Raw genomic sequence first — 20,982 nt, forward strand, 5'->3', positions numbered from 1 at the left:
GTGGAATCCCTGCAAAGTAGTGCTCAATTGTCAGGGCCTTTGGAAATTAAGACAACAGAACGACACCGGAAGCTCCCTGTCCTGTGCGTGGCTGCATTCCAAGGAGTCTGGGTGGTGACCAGCTGCAAACACACTCCAAATCCTTTAAACTAACTAAGTTTGAATTGAGCTTCCCTGATGCACGCCTACCCGGGCGTTCCTAAACATTTCCTGAACAGTCCGTCCGGATCATTCGAACATGACCATATGAGCAGTTTAAAAATTATTCAAAATGTGCCTGAAAGAAATTCAAGAATCACCAGGAAAATTAATATTAACTATTCACCTTGGCTCAATGTTCGAGCAGTATAGGCACTCCTTTAAATCTGCCGTGAATTGCTCACAAACCACAGAGGGCAATAGGTTTCTAATTGAGTCTATTGTAAATGATAGTTTGACTTAAAATGTAATTGATCAGTCCCCAAGGGTCACTGAAATTCTAAGTATTTAATCTCACCCCAGCTCTGTGGACCTTGCCACTGATCTTAGAATGCTGTGAACTTCAGTCTAGAGATTGAAGAGCAAAGTCTAATTTAACACTCCATGGCAGTACTGGGAGAACCTGACTTCCAAAATTCCTGTTCCCTGACTGGCCCGCAGTATTCTGTTTAAGAAAAATCTCTGACTGATTGTTGATTTCAACATTTTGTGCCTCACTGTTCGCTGTATGTAAAGGGAGCCTGTCAAATCCTGACTGCCGACCTGTGAACAATAACTTAGCAGATGTCAGTTGAGGACCAAGCCAAGTTAATGCATGACAAAGTTTCAGGTCGTGTGGAAACACTATCAAAGCATCTTAATGAGCTTTTATATATCCCTTTTGCGAGCATTAGGTATCCGGAGAAGATGGTGGTGAGCCTTCTTCCTGGTCCAATACTACTGAGTGGTTGACAGGTACTTCAAAGAGGCACCCACATTGATGTGGGACTGGCATTCCTTAGGCCATGGCAGATGAGGAAGGAGATTTTCCTTCCTTAAATGCCATAGGTGAACCATAGGTGACAGGTTAATGGCCACTTTTACAGATTTTTGAGACTGAAACAAATTCACAAACTGGCTTGGTAGGAATTGAACTCGCATTTCTAAGAGATTAATCTGCATAGCTGAATTACTCTCCAGTGATATTAACTTACCATAATTAATATTAATATTAACTTACCTTCACTATCTCCGTAATCATCTCAGAGCCTTTGTAATACTTTTTAGAATATATTATGCTTTAAAAAAGATTTTAAAGTATTTTTCCAAACCCCTTCTGTTGAAAAGCCCAGCAATAAATGATGTAATTATATTTTGGGGGCCTCGACATTTGCTTTGTTTTTACTGAGTATCCTCAGCTGATGCTCCATTTAGTATGCCATCAAAATAAATCCGGGGGCTAAACTCCTAGTTACTTGCACAGATTTATAAGTTGGTCACCAAGGTCCAGTGGACACCCAGGTAAACAGGCTGTGGGGCAGGAACAGAATAGTAAGAGGACTATTAGTAAGAGGACTGCATGGTAGCACAAGTGGACAGCACTGTGGCTTCACTGCGCCAGGGTCCCAGGTTCGATTCCCCGCTGGGTCACTGTCTGTGCGGAGTCTGCACGTTCTCCCCACGTCTGCGTGGTTTTCCTCTGGGTGCTCTGGTTTCCTCCCACAGTCCAAAGACGTGCAGGTTAGGTGGATTGGCCATGATAAATTGCCCTTAGTGTCCAAAAAAGGTTAGGAGGGGTTATTGGGTTATGGGGATAGGTTGGAAGTGAGGGCTTAAGTGGGTCGGTGCAAACTCGATGGGCTGAATGGCCTCCTTCTGCACTGTATGTTCTATGAGTGCTTCCATTTTAATTTAAGTTCACCGCAGGGTGGGAGTTAGGGGTGGGTGAATGGCAGCTCTACTTCCATGGTTTTCAGCAAATCATCGACCGATTCTCTATTCCCGTCAGTAGGAATTACAATTGGAGCCACCCCACACCGCCAGGAAACCCACAGGCGGGACTCCACTGCTGGTGGGGTCAGAGAAACCCACCACCAGCGAACGGCCGGAGAATTCCGGCCTATGTTTCGTGCTGCTGGTGTAGATTGTTTTCACGCCCCAGGATCCCCGCTTACCATTTGGATTTGAAACCAGTTTTATTAGCGCATAATAAAAAAGGAAACTCAACTGGAAAATAAATAGATTCATGTATTGAATTTGGAAATGTAAAAGAAAAGAGGACTTGCATTTATGTAGCACCTTTCACAACCTCAGGAAGTCTAAGTGCTTTACAGCCAATTAAATATTTTTGAAATGTAGTCACTGTTGCAATACATGAAATGCGGCAGCCAATTTGCACACAGTTAACTCCCTCAAACAGTCAGGTGATAATGTTGCTAACCGAGAGATTGGTCAGAACACGGGAGAGCTTCTTCTTCAAAGCATTGAACTCAGATTTCTTTACAAATACCCGAGAGGGGAGAAATGACTTTGGACTGGCATCTCATTTGAAAGGCAGCATACCTGACAGTGTAGCACTCAACCCAATACTGCTTTTGCTTTGGCAGTTTAGTTCCCTGGAGTAACACGTTAAACACACAACCTTCGTACCCCTGAGTCACATCTGAGAGTGGAGCAGTACAGGACTCTCTTTTAATCTGCCATCCGTTGTTCACAAACCACAAAGGTCAATAGCTTTCTAATAGAGTCTATCGATAAAATTAAACGATAGTATAACTTAAAATATATTTGATCAGTCCCCACAGAAAAATTATACGAAACATTAAATGCCCTCCCCAGCTCGCTGGACCTTACTTTCTCATATCCACTGTCGTTACGTTAAAGACAACTCCTTTCAACCACAGAACCATGAAGAGGCGTTGGCAAAAGGGGCAGTTTCCTATGTTCTCTCCATCGAAACCAGCCTAGCGAAGAGAGGAATAAGAGAATCTTAGGTTCTTAATAAAATAGTCCACAGGATAATATAAGAGGCTGAAAATTATGGTTAGTGAAGGGAAAACTGAGGATGATTTCATAACTTCAGTCATAAGGGGTGAATAAAACATTCCAGTTAGAACTTCCTGTTCAGCTACACAATCCTAGAAAGATAGGGGGAAAAAATTTCACAAGCTCAAGATGCTCAAGCCAAAGTGCTTCCAAGTCAATAAATGATAACCAGGACTTTAGCATCTTTACACTCGTAATATGTTCCTTAAGTAATGTAAAACTTGAAAGTACTTGAAAGTCCCTGTTTCTTAGATAAGACCATAAATTCAATAAAGGGTTAGATTGCTTGGAATTGGAAACTTAGAAAAATAGTTAGTGGTCTCATTTCAGTGATCAAAGTCAGAAACTAGTAACAGCATTTGAAATTAAAAAATGCAAAACACATCAAAACTTAACCTCTTACTATTTGGGATGTTAATACTACTTGAGAAATGCTATAAACTTCAATATGAACTTCTAACTAAAAATAATTCACCGATTACCTCAGTCACTGAATGTGGAAATTATTGCTGGTGATATTAACTCATAAATGTGCTCTTAGCAAATCTCTCTCTCCAGTATAATAACAGAGGCACTAACCATTTATTTTAATGCCCTTTTTAAGTATGGAAAAACAAATTTCTACATATTTGAATTTACACACTCCCGTTTTAATTTCTAAGACATTTTTTGCCATTTGACTTGTGATAATATATATCTGAAATAGCTATTAATTTTCAAAGCGCTTGAAGCTTCATTTTCTGACACCACTGTTTTTTTTAGATAAGGCATCCATCGGAGGGGGAACTGCCAAACTTCACCATCAGGAAATGACTGATAACATTCACTGATGACTTCTCAAATATACACCATCGGTACGCAACCAGCAGTGTTTAAAAATGAGCGTCTTACCCTGTCAGCGCTCTGAGGGAGTATTGATGTTGGTTAGATTCCAAGCTAGACAGAGAATCACTATTGCTTGGCTCCTATTTGGGAGGGAGTACTGCAGACACCTAATTGCACAAGTACAGCTGACTCACAAAAGCGTGAAATATATGTATTGGAAGGTTAGAAAGGGAGAATCCTAGTTAAGGGTTGGTGGGTTTACAGTCGAGGTGACCCTTTGCAAACCAGGTCAAGCAGATTTACACCCCATGACTCGCTAAAAAGAGACTTGCAGTTATATAGCACATTTCATGACCACCAGATGTTTCAAAGTACTTACTCTTGAAGCATATTCACTATTGTAACATAGGAAACATAGCAACCAATTTGCACACAGCAACCTTCCATAAACATCCATGTGATAATCACCAGATAATTAGAGAGGGAAACATATTGACAAGTCCACTGGGGAGAATGCTTCTGCTCCTCAGGGGCCATGGGATCTTTTACCTTTACTCAAGCAGGCTGTTGGGGCCTCAGTTTAACATCTTACCCAAAAGACACTGGTCGGGTTTCACCAGTACCCCGGCTAAGTGTATCTCGGCGGCATGTCGTTTGCTGCCGGCAAGATCCTATCTTCCCGCCATGTGTCAATGGGATTTCCCATTGAAACCAGCCAATGCCCCCAGGAAACCCTGTGGGCAGAGGTACGCTGCCAACGGGAATCCCAATGACCGGGGCATCTCTAACATTGCAGCACTGGAATGCCAGCCCTGATTTTTATGCTCATGCCCTTGAGGGGTACGTCAACCCAGAATCTTGTAATTCATAGGAAAGAGTGCTTCCGGTTGAACTGCAGTTGGCACCTCTACTTCACTTGGAAGGCAGCTCAGGGTGTGACTCTGGACTTCAAACCTAACATCCACGCAAAGCAGAAGTAACTTCAGGAACAGACAAAACTTGTAGCATAAATATTCCAAGATGCGAAACAACAAAACAGGGGTAAAAATGAACAATTAAGTGGCGACTAATAATATTGCTTCGGGCATATTCTAGCACAAGGCCACATTACCAGAATGCTGAAGCATTAATTCTTTCATGGGGTTGAGATCCAATAGCATTCCTACAACAAAGCCATCAGATGAAACCATCTATTGAATTATTTGCTACATGTTATTTTGTATGTGATATGTGAGAGCTACAAAGTCTTTTTTGGACACTATACAATGTCATGAGCGATTTATCCATTTGAAGCCACATCCTTCATTGTGATGTTTATTTTAAAGGCATGTTCTTTCTCAGGCAAAGAGATCAATATGTGTCTCACAAATCTGGTCAATTCATTGATTGGGGCAAGAAGGCTTAAACGATGAGGGAGCTGGCAAGGAATGTTGAGTTGGAAGCGAACATGAGGCTGACTCTGCCCACTGGAGGATAGAGAAAGCAGGAAAGGGTTATAATATCATGGGAAGTGTTACATCAGCTCATTTATAAACATTAGAGGTAATGAAACACAATGAGATTTTCTGCTGTTTTATTATTGGTTTGGCTCCTGTTTGGGTTCAAGGAGTCAGGCCAGGTCCCTGCCCTAACCCAAGATCCGGTTCAATTTTAGCAGTATTTGCTTGCCAGGTTCTGTGATCCTTTTAGCATTGATGTATTAACAAAAAATACTGGAGATAGGCGGACAGATTACACTCCACTTAATCCTGTCAAATCTTCAATTTGCTACATAACACTCATGAACAGTAATTTTACTCCCCACTGACTGCTATTAGCTTCCTGCCCTACAAATTGTGAAGTACATTTCAAGCTTGGTATTAAACACCACAAAAAAAAACAACAGCGTAACACTGTCATTTTTAAAGTATTATTCACACAATGCTTCAATTTATTTGAATACTCATTGAAATATAAGTGTCATTCTAAATCAAACCACTGTTCAGAGTTTTAAAATAATTTAATGGTTCAATCATTACTTATTTCAATAATGAAAATGTTGACATTTTAAAAATAAACAATCAGTGAAGAAAATACAAAATCGAAGGATTGTTGTGTAATTTTCTATTAAAAATTCGAACACTTGTTTTTTTACCTTAATGAAAAGTTCAATTTCTGGATTTTTCTTGCCAGATCCCTGTTTGGCCATCACTGGATCAGAGGAATAATCAGCCAAGCAGTCCAAGAGTAAGGAAAGACCTCATAAGGGGTCTCACAAGGAAGACGCCCCAAACAAGTATGGCAGCCTCTTTGATTCACCCACGCTTCTGTGAGCTTTTCCCAAGGCGCAGAGCACAGCAGTCGCCTCAGCAGCAATAAGCGTCCACAAGACACACTAGAGTTTTTCTTTCTCTTTAGTTAGGGTGTAACGTCCTGCCTGTCTGAACACTGTGCTTCACTCAGTAAAAGTCGGAGGGTGGTCTCTAACCTAACAAGTCAGAAAGCAACAACAATGACACAGCATTATCCCAAAGTTATTTACAACAAAATACAGGAAGAAATTTGAACAGCAGGAAAACAAGCTTCAAAAAGCCAACAAATATAAAAATATCATCCAACTAATATTATGTATTATTGCTAACCTCTGTAATGAGACACAGATATTCAGAACCGATACAATCATATAAATTTCAGAATCTTTAAGGCTGATTATATTATAGTCTATTAATACCCTATCTGTCAAAAGACATTGCCATCAGAATTGACAAAAAGAACTCTACCAAAATCCCCAGGTATGGCCTGCCCCATCGGCTCGACAAAGCCACCAGAGGCGCTGGCACAGTGGTATACTATTGGGAGGGCTCTGGGAATTTCCAACATTGAGCCAAGCCCCATGATGTTTCACGGAATCAGGTCAAACATGGTCAGGGAAACTCCCTGCAGATTACCATCTATCACCCTCTCCTTGGAAGAAGCACTGAGGGTAGATTGGGGGATTTCAATGCCCATCACCAAGAGTGCCTCATTAGTACTGCTATTGAGCAAATTGACCCAATCCTTTAGGACATATCTGCAAGACTAGGCTTGTGGCAGGTGGAGAGTGAACCAACACATAAGACAAACTTCTCACCAGCCTAACGGTTACAGATGTATCTGCCCATGAGAGTATTGGTCGAAGTGAATGTTGCTTAGTCTTTATGGAGATGATGTCAGAGTTATACAGTATGGAAAATGCCCTTCAGCCCATTGAGCCTGCACTATCAAATCTACATTAAATATACATTAATCCCACTTCTCAGCACTTTGCACAAAGCCTTGATTATGACATTTTGAATGCTCTTTAAAGGTTGTGAGGTATCCCGCCTCTACTACCTTCCCAGGCAGTGTATTCCCTCCTGTCACCCTCTAGGTGAAATACATTTCCGCAAATCCCCTCTAAACCTCCTGCCCCTCACCTTAAAATTATGCCCCCTCGTTATTGACCTTTCAACTCAGGGGAATAGCTGGTTCCTATCCACTCTGTCCATACCCCTCATAATCTTATACACCTCAATCAGATCCACCCCCCCCCCCCCCTCCCCACCCACCCCAGCCTTCTCTGCTCTAAAGAAAACAACCCAAGCCTTTCCAGCCTCTCTTCATAACTCAAATGCTCCATCCCAGGCAACATCCTAGTGAATCTCCTCTGCACCCCCTCCAGTGTAGAGGAGAGGGCTTCGCCTTCCTTTTGAGACCCCTTATGAAGAGAAGAAGAGGTCTGTGGTATTCTTTGTGTTCCTAAATTTATGATTGTTGGCATAGTGTTCACAAAGACCACAAAAATAGCTTTAAATTGAACACAGCTATAAATTTAGTCACACTATTAATTTGGATTCGACACTTACTCCTAGATAATACACAGTTGATAATAAGCATATAATCTACACTCATCTACTACTAATCTCTACACTATAACATTAACTATGATCTGCTCTCACTCACACAATCTTTCCTTCAGTCTGTTCTCCTCAACCTCTCACCCATAAGGCTAAGCATTAATGCCTTATATACTTATACATTTAGCTCCCTCTAGTGGTTGAGTTAAACATTTCATTAATCCTTGCAGTTCTTTACATTTATGATAATGTCACAAGGTCCATGTTAGTACTGAAAATATCAACCTTCATTTTTGTGCGGCACTACCGCTGTGCTAAATGGGACAGATTCAGAACAGGTAAAGCCAATCAAAACAGGCCATCCATCAGCAACAACAGACTTGTACACTCCATGATCTGTACCCTCGTGGCCCAGCATAACCCTCACTCTACTCTTCTTATCAAGGCAATCAAACAACCTGAGTTCAATGTATAAGAGAATGCCAGGAGTACATAGAACATAGAACAGTACAGCACAGAACAGGCCCTTCGGCCCTCAATGTTGTGCCGAGCCATGATCACCCTACTCAAACCCACGTATCCACACTATACCCGTAACCCAACAACCCCCCCCCTTAACCTTACTTTTATTAGGACACTACGGGCAATTTAGCATGGCCAATCCACCTAACCCGCACATCTTTGGACTGTGGGAGGAAACCGGAGCACCCGGAGGAAACCCACGCACACAGGGGGAGGACGTGCAGACTCCACACAGACAGAGACCCAGCCGGGAGTCGAACCTGGGACCCTGGAGCTGTGAAGCATTTATGCTAACCACCATGCTACCCTGCTGCCCCTGTAGCCCCAAGTGTACTTGAAAATGAGGTGCAAACCTACTGAAGTTGCAGCAAAGGACAACATGCATGCAAAACAGAAGAAGCAACTTGCAATACAGAGTCAAATGATCCCACAGCCAACTGAGCAAATCAAAGCTCGGCAATCTTGCCACATACAGTCATGAACGGCAGTGGGCTACACAACAACTAATGGGTGGAGAAGACTATTAATATCCCTTTCCTCATAAAGCTGGAGTGCGTAATGTACGAGAGCCTAATACAATACAGCCATCATCAGTCAGAAGTACTGGCCTCCTCCCAAAATCCCCACTGTCAGAGACACCAATCTTGAACTAATTTGATTCACTCCACGTAATACAAGAAGTGGCTGAGCACAATTGATGCAGGAACCTCAACAACATTCTAGTTATAATACTGATGACTTGTGTGCCACACCTAGTCACTCCTCTGCTCAAGCTCTTCCAACAGAATTACAACTCAGGCATCTAACAACAATGTGGAGAATTGCTGAGGTATTTCCTGTCCACAAAAAGAAGGATAAATCCAATCCAGCCAATCACCATCAGCCTACTCTCAATCATCAGTAAAGCGACGGAGGTGCTGTCAACAGTGCTGTAAGGTGGCACTTATTTGCCAATAGCCCGATCACTGATGCCCGTTTGGGTTGTACCAAGCCCACAGCTCCAGACCTCATTATTGTCTTCATCCACACATGGGCAAAAGAGCGTATTTCAATCGATGAGGTCAGAATTACTCTTCTTGACTTGTAAACAGCATTTGACCCAGTTAGGCACCAAGGCGTCTTTATAACATTGCAGTCAATGCAAAATGGAGGGAAATTTCTCAGCAGAATGGAATCATACAGAGCACATAAGGAGATTGCTGTGGTTCTTGGAATTCAAATATCGTAGCCCCGGTCATCAACACAGTTCCCCCTCAGGAACCAGCATGGTGCCTCACAGTGCCAGGTTCTCGGGTTCAATTCCGGTCTTGGGTAACTGTCTACTTGGAGTTTGCACTTGCTCCCCGTGTCTGCATGGGTTTCTTGCCACAGTCCAAAGATGTGCAGGTTAGGTGGTTTGGCCATGATAAATTGCCCCTTAGTGTCCAGGGATGTACAGGTTAGGTTACGGGAATAAGGCAGGGGGAGAATCTAGCTAGGGTGCTCTTTCAGAACGTCAGTGCAGACTCGATGAGCCGAAAGGCCTCCTTCTGCACTAAGGGAACTCTATGGTTCGATGGTTCTATAGTGTTCTAGGCCACACCAATTCAACTTCCTCAATGATTTTCTCTCCATCATAAAGGCAGATATGGACCAGAATTCTCTGGTTCGGAAGACTACGGGTCCAATTCTCCCGAAAGGGAACACATTTCCCTCGCAAGCATGTTTAGCCGCGTGCGTCCTGGCACTTGCAGTGCTGAGGAACACATGGCTATTCAACGTGGCTCACATTGAATAAAGGCCTGAAAGGGAAATGCATGGCCGGGGCCGTACATAACCCCATTTTGCACAGTGGGGAGCTCCACTCACCGGAACTCCCCAGTGTAACGAGAGATCGGGACACAATTTTTACATGGCATGCTGATCTCCAAGGCACCCCGAAGCAATTCCCGACCTTTCCACAGCCCAAATGCACTGTGGGAGAGTCCCCGCCCCCCTCCGCCCCCCGCTCCCGCCCCCGCCCCCCGCACCCCTCACCCCAACATACACGAGGCACCCACAGCCCGATCACTTGCATGTACAAAATGCAGTTTGGTACCTTAGCAGTGCCCATTCCATCTGGCAGTGCCAAGCTGCCAGGGTGCCCAGGTGAAACCAGCAATGCCATGGAACTACCCTATCCAAAGGGCAAGCAGCTTTTGGCCTCCAGTCCCCGTAGACCCCCACAAGTGCCACTCCATCTGGCCTTCTTTTGTGGGGACCAGTGCTGAACAGCACTCACCCGAGGTCTCTGAGGCAAAATAAATGAATCCCAAAGCGTCAGGTAGCTTGGGAATCTGCACATTAGAGTGAGGCTAGCTGTCTCGCTCTAATATGCAGACTTACCAAAAAGTGACTGCGTCCATTGTGGCATTGCAAACGAGGTACATGTCGGGAATGGGGTTTCCCGGCTTTTATCAGCCATGCTGTGCTGCAGCAAGCTGCTTTTCCAGTGCAGCCATTGGATCGCACCCTGTATTTTCCCATCGGAGTTGAATTGGAACTGATTTGTACTCCCAATACAACTATCAGGCCACCATTATGAGCAAAGGGTCATTAGCGAGGTCCCACGGCCCGCCACCCCCCCCCCCCCGCAGCATTACAAATCAGACCTTCCCCCCACCGCATCATGGGTCAACACCCCCCACCCCAGGATTTTCTGGGTTCTCTTCCTTTCCCCAAATACGGGGGTGAACTGACCCACCTATCCCCCGGGACCACCTGAATAGCCCCCCCCCTCCAAGGCCCCCTAGATAGGGGGATGCCCCCAGTGACCCCCTAACTAAAGGAACCCCCCCACAGATCCCCTAAATGAATTAAACCCCTACCGAGACCCCCTTAACTAAAGCAACACCCACAGAGACCCATAATCTTTACAAACATCAACCATTTCAAAGGGAGTTAAGTGCTGTCAATTTCCAGCTCAGCACTTCAAAATCACTAGAGCGTGAAGGTGGAGGGGGTGATTGTAATGCACTGAACTCTCTTTTACATAGTTGATGTTTGTAAACATTGTGGTTACAACATTTAGAGTTACTCATCCATGAAGGAAGATGAATGAAGCAAGTCTGACACTTGTGTTTGTAGAAGCTGTCAGCCACAGACCATTAAGATAAATTAATAAATAGCTTGCAGCTAAAGGATCTGAGGGGTTTAAACACAGGTCACTGTTTTTCTCTTTCCAGGGATGGACACATCTGTGTCCTCTATCTGAGCCAGCATGTGTCTGCCCAGGTGAGTGTTACCATCGTATTTGTTTTTGACTGCCCCTATCTTGACTGCTCCCTAGCTTTATCTTTTCTGGGGGATCTGTGTGGGAGGCTTGTTTAGTTATGGAGTCTCTGTGGGGGGGGGGTTCCTTTATTTCTGGGGTCTCTGTGGGGTGGATCCCTTTAGTTAGGCGGTCTTAGGGAGGTCTCATTAATTAGGGGGTCTTGGGGGGTCCCCCTCTTCAGGGGTTTCAGGGGTTCCCCCTGTCCATGGAGTCTCAGTGGGGTCTCCCTGTCTCGGATATCTCTGTGGGGGTCTCCCTATCTTGGGGGTCTCTGTGGGGGGGGGGTCTCTCATTTTTGGGGGGTTACTAGGGATGTTTCCTGTTTTAGGGTGGTCTCGGGGGGTATTGGGAGGGTCTGGTAAGAGAGTGGGGAGGGTGATCTTCAGTGAACTTTGGGGGAAGTTCCCGTGAGGGGTTACCCCCTTGGCTCACGGCAAGGTCCACCACGTCAGGGCTGGCACGAACCGGAGGGTTGGGGGGGGGGCTGGTGGCTGGAGCATAGCAGTCTGTTTGGCGCCCCGTGCGAACATCAATTTCGGCGTGACGCCCGATTCTCCATCCGATAGCGATGCGCTTTGCTACCGTCACAGAGCAGAGAATGCAGGCCATGGTGTTTGCTGATGATTACACGGTGTTCAGCACCATTTGGATTTTCTCATGCAGCAAGACCTGGACAACATCCAGGCCTGGGCTGGGACGTGGTAATATTTGTGTCACATAACGATCATCCCTTACAAGAGAAAGAGTCTAACCAGCTTCCCTTCACATTCAATGGCATCATTATCAGTAAATTCCCCCACCATCAATGACGAGAAACCAGTCACTTAAATACTGTGGCTACAAATGCAGGTCAGAGGTTGGGAACTGCCTCCCAAAAGTCTGTCCATCATCCGCAAGGCACAAGTCCAGAGTGTGATGGAATACTCTCCACCTGCCTGGATGAGTGCAGTTCTAACAACACTTAAGAAAGTCAACATCATGCAGTTAACTTGATTGGCCTCCCATCCACCTTTTCCACCACCAGCACCCAGTGACAGGCGTGTGTACCATCTCTGAGATGTACTACAGCAGCTCCCCAAGGCTCCTTCAATAGTACCTCAGGCACCTGTGGCCTCTACCATCTAAAAGGACAAGGTCTTCATCCCTAAATTCACTTTCAAATCACACACTATCCTGTCTTGGAAATTTATCATTGGTTGCTTCAATGTCAGTCCACTAGTGCACTGGGAGTACCTTCCCCAACTTCTTAATTACAACAGAGAGGATGTTTCCACTTGTAGGAAAAACTAGAACCAGAGGAAACGATCTCAGACTAAAGGGACGATCCTTTAAAACAGAGATGAGGAGGAATTTCTTCAGCCAGAGGGTAGTGAATCTGTGGAACTCTCTGCCGCAGAAGGCTGTGGAGGTCAAATCACTGAGTGTCTTTCAGACAGAGATAGATAGATTCTTGATTAATAAGGGGATCAGGGGTTATGGGGAGAAGGCAGGAGAATGGGGATCAGAATATATCAGCCTTGATTGAATGGCGGAGCAGACTTGATGGGTCGAGTGGCCTAATTCTGCTCCTATGTCTCATGGAAACTTAAGAGCTATTTGGGATGGACAATAAATGCTATTCCTGCCAATGATGACCACATTCTGCGATTGATTGAACAAAGGAAAATAATTTATAAATCATCTCTCATGACTGTAGGGCATCTCAAAGGACTTTGCAGCAAATTGAATTATCCTTGAATTATAGTCACTGTTGTAATGTAAGTCTACATTATAGTCAGTTAATATGGGTGGAATTTTCTTATAGCTTGCCAGAGTGTCAAGCTCTGACTGAAAAACAGCATGTATCTCTGCAGATGCACTGCTGAGGTTTCAGAACAAATCTTATGCCACTCTGAAAAAAAGAAAATCTTGGGGCATGGTTTACCTCATCAGTCTGATGCAGCAGGGCCTGATGGAACCGGCAAGATCCACTCCACAGAGACTGGATCTTTAAAGGGCGAGCCGATCAGAACTGATATTAAGCCACCTCCAGCAACCACCCCACCCCACCCCATCACAAAGATATCGGAGGGTCTCTCCACCCCCCACCTCCAACTGAACAATTATCGGGGGCTCACCCCCTCCACCAGGTCCACCACAGCCACAGTGTTGCCGCTGCCCTACCCCCTCAATATGAAATCCTCCCCCTTTTAATGTTAGGTTACCCCACTCACTGCCCAACCCCCCCCCCCCCCCCCCCCCCCCCCATTGCCAAGTCCACTCCTTCAAAGGTTTTGGTACTCTCCTCCCCTCAGAGGGCCTGCTGTACCCCTGTTTAAGAAGGGAGGGAGGCAGAAGACGGGAAATTATAGGTCATTTAGCCTGACTTTGGTCATTTGTAAGATTTTAGAGTCCATTATTAAAGATGAGATTGCGGAGTACTTGGAAGTGCATGATAAAATAGGACTGAGTCAGCACGGCTTCGTCAAGGGTAGATCATGTCTGACAAATCTGTTAAGTTCTTTGTGGAAGTAACAAGGAAGTTAGACAAAGGAGAACCAGTGGACGTGATGTATTTAGATTTCCAGCAGGCCTTTGACAAGGTGCCGCATAGGAGACTGTTAAATAAGTTAAGAGCCCATGGTGTTAATGATATTAATAATAATAATTTTTTTATTGTGACAAGTCGGCTCACATTAACACTGCAATGAGGTTACTGTGAAAAGCCCCTAGTCACTACATTCCGGCGCCTGTTCGGGTACACAGAGGGAGAATTCAGAATTCTCAGCTGGTACAGAAATTGAACCCACGCTGCTGACCTTGTTCTGCATCACAAACCAGCTGTCTATCCTGGCATGGATAGAGGATTGGCTGACTAGCAGAAGGCAGAGAGTGGGGATAAAGGGATCTTTTTCAGGATGGCAGCCAGTGACTAGTGGAGCGCCTCAGGGGTCGGTGCTGGGACCACAACTTTTCACAATATACATTAATGATCTGGAAGAAGGAACTGAAGGCACTGTTGCTAAGTTTGCAGATGATACAAAGATCTGCAGAGGGACAGGTAGTATTGAAGAAGCAATGGGGCTGCAGAAGGACTTGGACAAGGTAGGTTTTGTGAGGGCCACGAAGAATCCAGCACGAGTTTTAAGGATACAAAGAAATAACATTTATTTACAATAACATATATATACAATAGCAGCAACTTCCCTTGCTGCTCACTCCTCTCTGCTGGTTCCAAACTGGCCAGCTCTATTTATGCAGGGAGTCTGCTAATGATTTCTCCGCCCCCCTCATTGGGGAAGCACATACTCCCATAGGATTGTGGGATTGTCATTAGTCCCCAGCCAGTGGTAAGCAGGCAGGTTATAACATCCCTCCCCCCCAGAGTCCAAGGAATCCACTGAAGACCCTGGCGAAGGAGAGCGTCAGACTCGTTTTGCCGCAGGCCGGACACCGTTTGCACGAGGTGCTGGATCGGGCGGTGTGTAACGTGACGGAGACCGGCGCTTCCGTGTTGAACGGAGTAACGGTTGTACATCCACGGCCCGTGGGCCCGAGGATTCCCCCTCTGAGACGTCCTGTGTCTCCAACTCGGAGTCGGAGTCTGCTTCCTCCGTCATCTCGCCGTCTCTGTCTCCAAGCACAGGCTTTGAGTGAGGCACCAGAGGAAGATTTTGAGAAATACTTTCCATTGTGTCTGGTCTCTGTGGCTGTAGAAATGAGCTCCGGTGGCGGGGAATCTTTGGAAGGGATGGTCTTCTGGACCGAACGTGGTCTACATGTTTGCGCTGGAGACGACCCTGGGCTTGCACCTGGTAAGAGATAGGGCCCATTTGGCGAAAGATTATGCCAGGGACCCACTGGGCACCACCAGCAAAATTCCGAACGAACATTGGGTCACCGGGCGCAAACTGCTTAATCGGCTGATGCCGAGAAAAACCATGTTCCTGCCGTTTTTGTGTGCGGCGTACTTTTGCGCCAATGTCCGGGAAAACCATACTAAGGCGGGTGTGAAGTCTCCGGCCCATTAGGAGTTCTGCGGGAGCTACCCTAGTCACCGCAGGGGGGGTGGTCCTATATGAAAACAAAAAACGAGCCAGTCTCATGTCCATCTGCCTGGAAGACAGCTTCTTTAGGCCTCGTTTGAATGTCTCCGCCAACCCATTTGAAGCTGGGTGGTAAGGGGCAGTGCGGATATGGCGTATGCCGTTCATTTTCATGAACCTCGCAAACTCCTGACTTGTGAACGGAGTGCCGTTGACTGTGACCAGCACCTCGGGGAGGCCATGCGTATGGAAAGACAAACGCATCTTCTCGATTATTGCGCAGGACGCTGTGCCTACCACCTTATGCACCTCTAGCCATTTAGACTGGGCGTCGATTAATAGAAGGAACATGGATCCTTGAAAAGGGCTGGCAAAATCCACATGCAAGCGCGCCCAAGGCCACCCTGGCCATTCCCAGTGATGTAGGGGCGCGGCCAGCGGAAGCTTCTGATGCTCCTGGCAAATGGAGCAGTTTTGGGCCACCTTCTCAATGTCGGTGTCGAGGCCTGGCCACCAGATATAACTCCGGGTCCACATTTTCATTTTGGTCACACCTGGATGCCCATTGTGCACGTCTCACAGTATCAGCTCCTGTCCTTTTTCCGGGACAATCACACGCGTCCCCCACAAAAGAACGCCGTCTTCCATGCTGAATTCGGACAGCTTGGAGGAAAATGCCCACAACTCGCCTGGGAGCTGTCTATGCTGCCCACCATACAGGACTATGTGCCGAACGTTTGACACGACTGGCTCCGTCTGGGTCCACTCACGGATCTGTGATGCCGTGACAGGCAAGGTGTCCATAACATTTAGGGTTGCAACCACCTCACCGGTCGTGGGGGTCGACATGGGACCAGTCGATAAAGGCAATCGGCTCAGTTCGTTGGCATTCCCTATCTGGGTTCCTAGTTTGTGTTCCAGAGAATACTCGTATGCAGCGAGCAACAAAGCCCAGCGCTGTATCCGTGCGGAAGCAGTGGTCGGAAAAGTCCCAGCAGAGGCTTATGATCAGTCACGATAGTGAAGTGGCGGCCATACACGTACTGGTGGAAACGTTTCACCGCAAAGACCACCGCCAGGCCCTCCTTCTCGATCTGTGCGTACTTTTTTTCCGCTGCAGTCAATGTGCGGGAGGAGAAATCTATCGGCCGCTCAGCCCCGTTCTCCATCTTGTGGGACAGGACGGCCCCAATACCATACGGGGATGCATCACATGTGACGAGCAAAGGCTTTCCAGGATCATAGTGGGTTAGTAACCCAGATGACGACAATTGTTGTTTAACCCACCAGAAGGCAGTTTCCTGCAGCTGACCCCAAACCCAGGTGCGAATCTTCTTTAGCAGAAGGTGCAATGGAGCCAGCGTAGTTGCCAGATTGGGGAGGAACTTTCCGTAATAGTTTACGAGGCCGAGAAATGAACAAAGATACGAAGTGTCAGTCGGGGCGGAGGCCTGTTGAATCGCACGCACCTTCTCTGCGACGGGGTGCAAACCTTCGCGGTCCACCTGACAACCCAGGTAGACTACTTCCTTCGCCTGAAAAACGCACTTTGTGCGATGTAAACAGACTCCAGCCTCCGAAAAGCGTCTAAGGACAGCCTCCAAATTTTCCAAATGTTCCTGCTCCGCCGTTCCTGTGATCAAAACATCATCTAAGTAGACAGCAACACGCGGTAAACCTCTCAAAATGCCCTCCATAACGCGTTGAAAAATAGCGCAGGCAGAGGATACTCCAAAGGGCAAACGTGTATATTCATACAGGCCCCGGTGTGTATTAATCGTTACATGTGGCCGGGAGGCAGGGTCCAGCTCCAACTGTAAGTAGGCGTGACTCATATCTAATTTTGTGAATGAGAGTTCGCCTGCAAGCTTCGCATAGAGGCATTGGGTATCGGTCGAGTCGGGAAGCCGTATTCACTGTAAGTTTATAGTCACCGCACAAGCGAACTGTGGCATCTGGCTTCATTACAGGTACAATTGGTGCTGCCCAGTCAGCAAAATGGACGGGCCTGATAATACCCAAAGTCTCCAAACGAGTGAGCTCCCCTTCTACCTTCTCAAGGAAGGCGTAAGGCACCGGGTGCGCCCGGAAATAGCGTGGCGTGGTTCGTGGTTCGACTTGGATATGGGCTACGGCCCCTTTTATTTTCCCCAAACCGGGCTGGAATACATCTGGGTATCGTCCCAGCACCTCAGTCAACCCTCCAGAAACTGTTTGGAGGATATGCTGCCACTGCAACCACAAATGACGCAACCAGTCCCGACCCAACAGGCTGGGCCCATGGCCGCACACCATGATAGGTGGGAAACGTCCCTCCTGGCGTCCATAAACAACAGGGGTCATCGTAGTTCCTGCAATGTCCAATGGTTCCCCCGTGTAGGTGGCCAACCTGGGCTGTGTGTCAGTTAATGTAAGGGTCTGTATACCCTGCTTGATGCGGTCGATTGTCCGCTGGGCCATCACGGAGACCGCTGCGCCAGTGTCCAACTCCATCTCAAGCGGGTGACCATTGACCTGTACTGTCACCTTGATGGGGCCACACTGGGAGCTGCCACACAATGCAGCTGCAGGCAGTCGTCTTCCGTCTCCACGTCCTCGGGAGTAGTCTCCGCAGGTTCATACAAATGGAAGGTACGGCCTCTCGGCTGGCCCCAGTTTCGGTCTGAACGATGGCGCCTCTGGCGCCCCCAGGGCCGGCGTCCGCGACGAGGCCGGCGCCTACAGGTCTGACAAGGACATGGCTCCTCATCCATTGGTTCTGTAGAAGGCTCCCTTCGGGGAGGAATGTCCGACGGCCACTGGCGTCGATCCAGAAGTTGCCTCGCCCAAAGTACTGCAGGTGTGCAGGGGGACACTTTCGGACAGAAGGGGTTGCGCCCCAAGGCATGCACCTCCATTCCCTGTAGCTCCTGCACTCCTCGTTCTGCGTTCTCTCGGGACAATACTATTTGAATGGCCTGTTGAAAAGTCAATGTTGACTCGGCTAACAACTTTCTCTGGGCGGCCGCATTGGTAATACCGCAAACCAAACGGTCGCGTAACATTTCTGACAAGGTCTCACCATAGTCACAGTACTCCGCAATCCTGAGTAGCCTGGATAGAAAGTCAGCAAGGGATTCTCCTGGGGTCCTCTCAGTGGTATTAAACCGGTAACGCTGGATTATTGTGGATGGGGTTGGGTTAAAATGTTGCCCCACTAAGTTCACAAGTTCATCAAATGTTTTGGTGTCCGGCACAGCTGGGTACGTAAGGCTCCTAATCACCCCAAACGTATGCAGGCTGCAGGCGGTGAGCAATATGACCACCTGGCGCTCGTTTTCGGTGATGTTGTTTGCCCGGAAATAGTAACGCATCCGTTGTGCGTACTGGTTCCAGTTTTCCAGCGCAGCATCAAAAACATCCAAACGTCCATACAGAGGCATGGTGTAATAGAAAACAACTTCCAACCTGTATCCAACAAAACTCCAGGGAGGTGGCTTCAGCAGTGTAGACAGCTACTCACTTCAACCCTCGTCGCCAGTTTTGTGAGGGCCACGAAGAATCCAGCACGAGTTTTAAGGATACAAAGAAATAACATTTATTTACAATAATATATATTTCCAACAGCAGCAGCAACTTCCCTTGCTGCTTACTCCTCTCTGCTGGTTCCAAACTGGCCAGCTCTATTTATGCAGGGAGTCTGCTCATGATTTCTCCACCCACCTCACTGGGGAAGCTCATACTCCCACAGGATTGTGGGATTGTCATTAGTCCCCAGCCAGTGGTAAGCAGGCAGGTTAGAACAGTAGGAGAGTGGGCAAAGTGGAATACAATGTGGAAAAGTGTGAGGTTATGCACTTTGGAAGGAGAAATGGAGCATAGACTATTTTCTAAACGGGAAGATGTTTAGGAAATCAGAAGCACAACGAAACTTGGGAGTCCTTGTTGATGATTCTCTTAAAGTTAATGCGCAGGTTCAGTCGGCAGTTAGGAAGGCAAATAAAATATTAGCGTTCATGTCGATAGGGCTAGAATACAAGACCAGGGTTGTACTTCTGAGGCTACATAAGGAGTATTGTGAGCAGTTTTGGGCCCCATATCTAAGGAAGGATGTGCTGGCCTTGGAAAGGGTCCACAAGAGGTTCACAAGAATGATCCCTGGAATGAAGAGCTTGTCGTATGAGGAACGGTTGAGGACTCTGGGTCTGCACTCTTTGGAGTTTTAAAGGATGAGAGGGTATCTTATTGAAACTTACAGGATACTGCGAGGCCTGGATAGTGGATGTGGAGAGAATGTTTCAACTTTCAGGATAAACTAGCAGAGGACACAATCTCAGACTAAAGGGCAATTCTTTAAAGGATTGGGGAGGAATTTCTTCAGCCAGAGGGTTGTGAATCTGTGGAATTGTTTGCCGCAGAAGGTTGTGGAGGCCAAATCACTGAGTGTCTTTAAGACAGAGATAGATGGGTTTTTGATCAATATGAAAATAACCCTAAGCTTCAAATGAAGTTACTGTGAAAAGCCCCTAGTCGCCACATTCCGGCGCCTGTTCAGGGAGGCTGTTACAGGAATTGAACTGTGCTGCTGGCTTGCTCTGCTTTCAAAGCCAGCGATTAGCCCTGTGAGCCAAACAGCCCCTATGGGGTTATGGGGAGAAAGCAGTAGAATGGGGGTGAGAAAATTATCAGCCATGATTGAATGGCGGAGCAGACTCGATGGGCCGAGTGACCTAATCCTGCTCCTATGTCTTATGGTCTTTTGGTCTTGTGGTCTAAGGTTCACTGAGTACTCTTAAACTAATTAAGCTCAATTTACCAAAACAAAAACATCTCTCTGGACTGCCATTAAAGCAAAGGTTGCAGACATGGTTCCTAAAACAAAATTGTATATTTAAAAATTCTTTCTTTCTTTTTGAAACTTATAAAAGGCTCTAATTTAGATGCTCCACCATATTAATGCCTTTGACTTTCCCACAATTACCACTACAATCCATCCATTGTAACTTAGCAAAAGGTGCAACTGTAGCAGAACAATTGACAAGGTTGTTTTTAATCTACTTACTGAACTGGTAAATTGCTTCATTCAGGGTTCACCAAGAGCACATCCTGATAGCTATGGAGATATTTTGAAGATTTATTTTACCTCTGGTCTCGATACCTCACATGACTTTGGCATTGACTTTTCTTGTTCTTCCCAGTACCGCTGAAAGTTCACAGACCTGAAACATTAACTCCCCAAATATGCTGCCAGACCTGACGAGCATTTCTCGCAATTTCTGTTTTTATTTCATCCACTAATAGTGTGCACTATCTACAGGAAGTGTCAAGGCTGCTTTGGCACCACCTCCTGAACCTGTGACCTCCATCACAAAGAAGTACAATTGGGCAGCAGATGCATAGGAACATGATCACGTCCAAGTTCCTCTCTGATTCGCACACTCAGCAGACTTGGCAATATATCGCTCTTCCCTCATTGTCACAG

General features: G+C 46.5%; 1 protein-coding gene across 4 annotated transcripts in view; it reads right to left on the reverse strand.

The window, feature by feature from the left end:
- Window positions 1–20,740, reverse strand: part of clic2 (chloride intracellular channel 2) — a 74,248-nt gene extending 53,508 nt beyond the window's left edge. For 2 of the 4 annotated variants that reach the window (XM_038775626.1, XM_038775623.1), the window contains exons 1-3: window positions 20,563–20,699; window positions 5,963–6,295; window positions 2,812–2,921 (exon numbers count right to left, since the gene is read on the reverse strand). In XM_038775626.1, coding sequence (XP_038631554.1) covers window positions 2,812–2,921; window positions 5,963–6,016 — 164 coding nt within the window. In that variant the 5' untranslated portion in view covers window positions 6,017–6,295; window positions 20,563–20,699. Of the gene's footprint in view, window positions 1–2,811; window positions 2,922–5,962; window positions 6,296–20,562 lie in introns of all 4 variants that reach the window. The other 2 variants (XM_038775624.1, XM_038775625.1) reach the window with 2 other exon arrangements.
- Window positions 20,741–20,982: the final 242 nt, after the last annotated feature.

Source organism: Scyliorhinus canicula, chromosome 17 (genome assembly GCF_902713615.1).
Source record: "Scyliorhinus canicula chromosome 17, sScyCan1.1, whole genome shotgun sequence".
Classification (NCBI taxonomy): Eukaryota; Metazoa; Chordata; class Chondrichthyes; order Carcharhiniformes; family Scyliorhinidae; genus Scyliorhinus; species Scyliorhinus canicula.